Here is an 8,167-nt window from a genome sequence, read left to right as displayed (position 1 = left end):
ATCATCCAAATAACTCACTTTCATTCATTCTTTTACCCTCAGTTCTCATTCTTTAAACACACATTCCCTCTAATTTTTTCATTGATTCTTTAATGCATCGAAAATCAGTTATCAAAGTAAGGTGAAGGATTAGATGGAGTTACCATCCAACCGATAAGGTGGAAGTTTGTTGAGGTGGATGCTGAGGAAGGAGTCGAAGTGTTCGGCCGCCTCTTCGATGCTTAAATGTAGTGAATAATCTTAATAGTAACATAATGCTAAAAAACAGCCCCAAAAAAATCTGCGTGACCTGGATGAGGAATATGCCTTGGTATTCATAGGTGAAAATGCGAGAAAAACCTCCTTAGATAGAGGCACTTTCTCTAGAAACATAGGGGGTTATTCAACTTATCCAAACATTAATGACCATTAATTACCATTAATCCCAGCCACCTTCTTTAATATTAACGGTTACGGTGGTCACTATTACGGGCCATTAATGTTGATCATAGAGCGTCCGTGTGGAGATCATGGACTGTCTGGATAATAATGGCTAGGTCTTACGGATGGGAAGAACTGTCCTGGGGGCATAATTGAATGGTAAGTACTTGAGATAAGATAGTAATAGTAGTCGGTATCAAATCTCAACAGAAGATTTCACTATCTATGTAGACCCCACTGATGTACTTGTCACTTGGGCTTTTTCACTTTATCTTCCCCCTAATGATAGTTAGTGGACAGCCTTCTGGACCCTAATGTGATGATTCTATGGTTTTTACAGATGGGAAGAGCTGGCTTGAGATCTAAGGAGCTGAACACAGCTTTAATGTCCTGTTTACTTGGAGACGGATGAGAGAAAAAATGGATTATATATAGGAATATAAATGAATCCAACGGTTCGCGAGCTATTCGGACCTTGATTCAGTAAAAAGCTCATTCGAATTCGTTCATTTATCTTATCGAGCCGAGCTCGAGCTCGATTTCGAGCTCGACAGTTTTATCAAGTCGAGCTCGAGCTCGATTTCGAGCTCGACAGTTTAAGGATATTCGACTCGTGAGCTCGCGAACATATTCGTTTATAGACTCACGAGTCAAAAAAATAAACTTTAAAACGAGCCTTAAACCGAGTCAAAAAACGAACTCTAAAACGAGTAAAAAAAATGAGCTCTAAAATGAGCCTTAAAATGAGCCAAAAAACGAGCCCCAAAACAAGCCAAATAAACGAGTCCGAGCTCGCTTAACGAGTTAGGCTCGTTAATTTTGATAATCGAGCTAATAACGAGCCGAGCTCGAACTGTTCGCGAACTTGATAATTCTAAAACGAGCCGAGTTCTTGTGATAAAAGTTCGATTCGAACTCGAGCCGAGCTTGAGCCCAAATATAACTTAAACGAGTCGAGCTCGAGCTTATTACTATTCGACTCGTTTACATCCCGGATTATATAGAAATCCTGATCCTTTCTTCTTTTCTATTTTCCTCCTTTCTCATTTTTTTTCCCCCCTTTTCCCGAGGAATTTTTAGCCTAAAGGAAGAGGTAAATTGAGATAAGAGGGAAGACTTAAACTAAGCTGAGTGGCTAATGGTGTTTACATGTTGAACCGTCACTTGTCCGAGTGTAATGTGGCAAGCTGCTGAGTGTTGACCACTCAAGTGCCAAGTTGCTGAGCTGCCAAATGTCAAGTGCTAAGTTGCCAAGCTACCATGTGTCATTTGTTGAGTTGTCTAATGCCAAGCAGCTGATTGTTGAACTGCAAAGTTGTCGAATTGTTGAGAACCAAGCTATTGAGTGTTGAGCTACAAAGTTATCGAGCTATCGAGTGTTGAGTTATCAAGTGTTGAGTGCAAAGTGTCACGTTGTCATGTGTTAAGTTGAGAAATCAGACTTTAGAGCTTGGCACTTTAATTCGAGATCTCTGGGTCTTTGATATGTTGGCATGAAGTGAGACCATGACATGCTAACTTGGAGTAGAATCATTATCAAGGGTATCAGTTGTCCTTCAAGTCAAGCTGAGATGCACGAGTCAATTCGGTGTGCTCAGGTCAGCATGCTCGGGCAGAGTTAGAGTTGTATTAATAGTTTAAAGTGCTGAATTGAGCTAGGAAGAGCTAAGTTCTAATGAGAGCTGTGCTGAGATCAGAGGGCTGAACTGCTTGGGCTCTGAGCAGTGCTGAACTGTGCTCTGGAGAATGAACTGACTGAGTTTGGAGGAAACTGATCGGTCAGGTTGAAGACCTGAAGTGACTGAATTATCAAGCTGCCGAGCAGTTATCATGCTGACTATATTGCTGAGAATGTGATCGTCGGGATGAAGATTGATATCCCTGATAATGACTTTGCAATAATAGCAGCTCAAGTCGAAGGCCAAAAGTAATAATTAAAATGCAAGTATTTTTTCCTCTGAAATTTTAACATTAATATGTAATATACGTAGGATACTCAGAACAAGTAGCTATATCAATTGCAGAGTTTTTACACTGAGAAAGAAACAAAAAGTAAATGGTAAAGACCAGTGATGGAGATAGGTCCTCGGTTGAATGCTTCAAGCAGTTCAAAAACATAGCACATGCCTCTAAAGCCACCAGTTTAGCATTCCATGCATAGCAATATACTTTGCACAACAATGAAAAAAAAAATACTACTGTATCCTGACGAAACGTGACAACCTAGGTGACAGCCATACTGATACGAACGGGAGAAAAGGAGCTTACTTTGCAATCAAACTAAATGCTTTGACATTATTTAATATGTCTCAGTGGAAGAACAAATTCCATGGTACACACCTACACAAGTAAAAACTTGTGTCCATAATGCAGCCAACATAAAGAAACAGCTAATGAAGGCTTTAGATCCACTTCAAGCATCACTGAATCTTTACCGACAGAGCCACCATTGACGCTATGGACCACCATAAAACCCTATCCTTAGCCGGATTTGGCTTCTCCGGCTTTGGAGATTATTGTTGGATTAGGTGTTGGCAATGGCAAAGGATACTCTCCTTTTTTTTTCTCTTCTTTCCTCCCCTTTCCATTCCCTTTTCACTTCTTTTCCTGATAATTATAGTCTTCCAAAATAATATAAGAAATGAGAGAAGTTCAAGGAGTGAAACACAAAGAATCACATGTGAAACCCTCGTATCTTCCATCCAAGTAATCAAACAATGGACTCGTCACACTAAAGTCATTATATCGAGTCTTCCATGGGCAAGAACACAATGAAGCATTCTGAATTTTACCTGAATTATTGCTAATTGAAGAAGATAGAATCAAAGCAAATGCCATTGAACTTAGGCAGGCACCATCTCCATCCAAACTAGGATGGATGCAGTAATCTGACGTCCCAAATGAACCTAAAGTTGAGCTATCAAGCTGTAAAGGGTAAATCGAGTAACTTGAGTCTCTACCACACCCACAGGTGAACTATTTAAGTCACAAAGGGAAGATCAAGTGACAGTCATAGCCTTTACCAGACCTATGGATGACCTATCAAGCTACATCGAGTAACAATCTTTGGTCCTCATGAAGCTTCAAGTCATAGAAGTCAAGTCATAGAAGTCCTTAGTTCTCATGACCTAGAAGAAAGCACTTCTTGTACAATGACCAGAAAATATTCTATGCAAAAGACCAATCTAACAAACAAGAGTTAAGGAACTGCAAGAATGGCCTTGAGTTAAAATAGGCCAAACCATAGAATTTCTATTCTTGACGTATACCCCTATGAGTTGTTAAACCGTAGAATACTTGACTGAAGCAAAAGGCACTAAAAGCATGACAACAAGTCAGGCTTTTAGTGCCTGGAGAAGTTCCTTGCTTTTATCAAATTCAACTATCCTTGTTCTGAAGACTTCCAAGACAAGGTCAAGGGCTAAGTCCAGTTGGATGGTTTTGTGCTTATAGAGGCTATATAACCAAGATTTATGGGATGCTTCGTGGTTCATCATCTCCATCCAAAACTTTCGCTGTCGAAGCTGGGTATAGTGCAATCACCGGAGAAATGTCTCTTCTCCAATTTATTTATTTATAATAATAAATGTAACTTGCAGTTGTTTTTTTTCAGTTTTGCAACTAGGGTTATCTATCTGAATTGAAGATGCACTTCTCATAGTAGGACAACCTCTCCAGCAGAGTTGGGCACCATTGGGTTGGGACGATAGATGCACTAGTGATCAACACATTAGAGTGCTTTTTACCATCTCAATAGAAAGGACTTGTGATAAAAATATATCCGACAACCAGCCACAACGGCAAGGAAAAACCCCAACCTTTGATAACAATGTGCGAGACTGAATAGCTCTTTGAATCCGAAATTTACTCTAGCATCCAGAATTCAGTTTAGCTAAAAGCATATGTGAGTTTAAATACTCATTTAGCTTAAAAGATACCTGAGATTACAAGAAAATTTTCATAACCAATGAAAAGCCTACAGTGCAACAGGAAGGAGTGTAGATTTGAAAGCCAACAAGCTCAACGATTTGCCTTGGCAACACGCTCAATTTCATCCTTCTTCTTGATCGCATAGCTGTTAAATGCACACATAACATAAGGTTGATATGGAAGAACAAAATACAGAGTATCAGAAAAGCTCTTGAAGAACTCACCTGTTGGAGGAACCCTTTGCTGCATTAATTAACTCATCAGCCAAGCACTCAGCAATTGTCTTGATGTTTCTGAAAGCACTTTCTCGTGCACCAGTAGTGAGGAGGTAAATTGCCTGGTTAACTCGCCTCAGTGGGGAGATATCAACTGCCTGACGCCGGACAACACCAGCAGACCCAATTCGAGTAGCATCTTCTCTTGGACCACTGGCATGCAGATAAGAAAAAAGAAACATCTCTATGTTCAACATGTTACAAGCATCTGAGTGTCTTACCTTAACCCTCCCAATAATAATATAATGTTTATGCTAATAAAAATAATATACAAGTTTCAAGCACACTCAAGTGAGATTAACATGCAATCCTGAAATCAAAGCAAAAAAAAATCATTTTGATATGCATAACTAGTACACAATGTTTCCATCTTTATTTATTAGATAGTTGCCTTGGGTTAGTCTTAAAAGTTTTTCTGAAACAAGGTTGAGAAGTGAAATGTAGTATGCCTCATTACCCATCCTTGCAATGAGATTCAAGTTTAAAATTCAATTACCTGTTAATGATCGCATCAACCACAATTTGGATTGGATTTGCATCAGTAAGCAAATGAATAATTTCCATAGCATGTTTAATTATGCAGACAGCCATAAGCTTCTTTCCATTGTTCCGGCCATGCATCATCAAAGAATTGGTAAGTCTTTCAATAATTGGGCACTGAGCCTTGCGGAACCTCTTAGCAGAATATCTTCCAGCAGTATGAGGAAGGTATGTAGCATGTTTTGGAGGAGTCACAGCAATGTAATCAGCAAGAGACATGTCACTGACCTGGAGTTAGCAGAAGATTAATCTAATCTTGCTGGAGTAAATAATAGGAGAACATCTCCATTTTATGACTATGTGGATTGAAAGATGTGTTGCATACTATAATTCAACTAAAAACTGTGCAAATAAATTTAAACAAACATAATTTATCCAGTATTTGCTCTTTATAGACATATTGCAATTCAGATACAGTATGATGATAAATCAAAGTTCACTGTTTGCTCGATCATGGAGCCATGTTTGGTCGGCTACTAGAATCTTATCTCTGTTTGTGCAATCTGTTGCTGGTAAAATAAAGCGTAGGAAAAGTTGGGTAATCAGCGCTTGTACAAGCTATTGCCGGTAAATCAATAAGTACTCCACAAAAATGTGTGAACTGATAGATAATAAAGGCCGTATTTTTCATTTGTGCATACTGAAAAATCCTAGCTCTCTCAAAGCATGAACTGGTTAATCTAAAATTCCAAGTATTACTAACACATCATGCAAAGATTATATTTAAAAAAAATGGCAGATAAGGCCTAAAAATATCGAAAATCAACCTTAAAGCAGATCATACGCGCTAAATAACATCATGAGATTCACATGGTCAACGCAGGTGCTAAGAGCAACAGGCTGCGGAAACACCACGGAGTGAGAGTTCTAACCTCGACATCGTCGAACGACCAGCGATTAAAGAGCTTAACCTCCTGTTGCTGGATCGCCATCGACGCAGAGTAAGGATTGTAGAGATGCGCGGGCTAGTCCACCAACGGCGGAAAGAAAAACCCTAATGAAACGGATGCAGAAGCTTCGGGATCCAATAATTATTTATATCGGCCGCTCGATCACGAGCGACTAAATGGACGGTGCAAGATGGAACACACTTAGGCTATGTTATACACTATTAAAAATCATAAATCAAAACCCGTTTCAAATTTTATAAATTAATCAAAAAGCTGACTTTTTTTAATAAATAAATAAAAGACACTGAGTGATTTTATTCTAAAAATACTCTTCATTTCAACAACGCTATAGCAGCAAGGGGGGGCCAAATCTTCTGGACCAGGAATCTCTGGTCCCTCCCTGAACCACACAGATGATATAAAAGTCTCCTTCACGTGCAAAGCACGTGGACGCCAACGTCCAAAAGAACCCTAGCCTCTTCCAACTTCAGCGTCGCCTCCCTCGACGGATCGAAGCGCCTCTGCCACATCCGCGGCAAGATGCACAAGAAGGTCTGGACCGCTGCCGGGGACATCATCCTCGCCGGCCTCCGAGACTACCAGGACGACAAGGCGAACATCATCTTCAAGTATATGCCTGACGAGGCCCGTCTCCTTAAGGCCTACGGTGAGCTCCCTGAGAACATCCGCCTCAACGAGGGCATCAGAGGGCTCAACGAGGAGGACGAGGGCGGTGCCGATGACTACATCGAGTTCGAGGATGAAGATATCGACAAGATCTAAGGTAGTAGGATTTTCGGAAGATGATGATTCAGAGGAGATCAAAAGGTCTTGGATGGGGAAAGGAAGAAGGATTTTCAGAAGATGGAGAAGGTTCACGGTCGGCTGGTCAATATTCTCGAGGGGCTCGGGCTCCACGCCGGAGTTTTTAGCCCCGCCGAGCAGAAACAGATTGTGGATTGCATCTATGCCTTCCAGAAGAAAGGTCGGAACAGTGAGCTCAGAGGTATGGATCACCATTTCATCTTACGTTTATTCCTGCATTTTGATAATAACTCGCGTTGTTCATAAGGTTAACTGGTATTTTTGTTCAGAACGAACGTATTCGGAGCCGAGGAAATGGATGCACGGTCAAGTTCGGATAATAATTCAGTTCGGTTGCTGCTACAATTATGCAGTGGTAATTTTACAGCTCTTGTAATTTATAGTTATTTTACTGTCCTTTTTTTGTGTGCGTGTTTTGTTTTTGCTAAAGCAACCATTTTTGATTTACAGGACAAAGCATCGCAACCCTCCAGGCATAATTCGCGACGAACAAGTCGATCCCATTCCCCCTTTGCTGAAATTTATAATCAAAAGAATGGTAGCATGGCGAGTCCTTCCCACCACATGCATTCCCAACAGCTGCATCGTGAACATTTATGACAAAGATGATTGCATTCCTCCGCATATCGACCACCATGATTTCTTGCGGCCCTTCTGCACGGTTTCCTTTCTGTCGGAGTGCAATATTCTGTTTGGGACAGTGCTGAAGGTGCTCGGCCCAGGAGAATTTTCCGGCTCCACTGCTATACCTCTGCCTGTTGGGTATGCACTTGAGAAATTTGCTATATTTCTTCTGTTTTTGTTTCCCACATTTTTCTGTAACCATCTGTTGATTGTAAATTTGTTTATGCTTACCATATCGTTTGGAAATCCTTGCAGCTCTGTGCTTATTCTGAACGGAAATGGAGCTGAAATCGCTAAGCACTGTGTGCCCGCTGTGCCTTCAAGTATAACCCCAACCAATTCAATCTGGATGACTTCCCTCCTCTTGGCTTTGGTTCGGCTGGCCACTCGAAGAAAACGATCCGTTCACTTAGACAGTGAAAGTGAATTCCGTCTGTTTAAGTAACATTGTCATGGATGTCTCAGAGGAACTCAAGTCCTGTTCAGCAATGAACAATTTTCTTTTTGGACTTGATTGAGCTTCAAAGCTCCTCTTTTCTTGTGTTATGTATTTGTAGATTTATCTGATTGATTGGATAAGGTTTTTTGCATTGTATAAGCTATAAAAAATATTGACAATAACACTGCATCTTGCCATTGATGGCGATTTTGTTTTGTAATGTT

General features: G+C 40.4%; 2 protein-coding genes across 2 annotated transcripts; one reads left to right on the top strand and one right to left on the bottom strand.

Moving 5' to 3' along the window:
- Nucleotides 1–4,220: 4,220 nt before the first annotated feature.
- LOC122041912 (40S ribosomal protein S5-like) lies at nt 4,221–6,189 on the bottom strand. The gene is made up of 4 exons (XM_042601793.1): nt 6,038–6,189; nt 5,122–5,393; nt 4,575–4,778; nt 4,221–4,495 (listed from the first exon to the last, which is right to left on the bottom strand). Exons 1-4 carry the CDS (start codon nt 6,095–6,097, stop codon nt 4,441–4,443), a joined length of 591 nt encoding a protein of 196 aa, XP_042457727.1. The 5' UTR covers nt 6,098–6,189; the 3' UTR covers nt 4,221–4,440.
- A 356-nt stretch (nt 6,190–6,545) lies between these two features.
- Nucleotides 6,546–8,163, top strand: LOC122039877 (RNA demethylase ALKBH9B-like). The gene is made up of 4 exons (XM_042599299.1): nt 6,546–7,061; nt 7,150–7,235; nt 7,331–7,642; nt 7,760–8,163. The coding sequence occupies exons 2-4, from the start codon at nt 7,228–7,230 to the stop codon at nt 7,947–7,949; spliced, it is 510 nt and encodes a 169-aa protein (XP_042455233.1). The 5' UTR covers nt 6,546–7,061; nt 7,150–7,227; the 3' UTR covers nt 7,950–8,163.
- Nucleotides 8,164–8,167: the final 4 nt, after the last annotated feature.

The sequence above is a fragment of the Zingiber officinale genome, chromosome 2A (genome assembly GCF_018446385.1).
Source record: "Zingiber officinale cultivar Zhangliang chromosome 2A, Zo_v1.1, whole genome shotgun sequence".
Classification (NCBI taxonomy): Eukaryota; Viridiplantae; Streptophyta; class Magnoliopsida; order Zingiberales; family Zingiberaceae; genus Zingiber; species Zingiber officinale.
The sequence above is the reverse complement of the archived record's forward strand: the minus strand, read 5'-3'. Positions and strand labels throughout refer to the sequence as shown.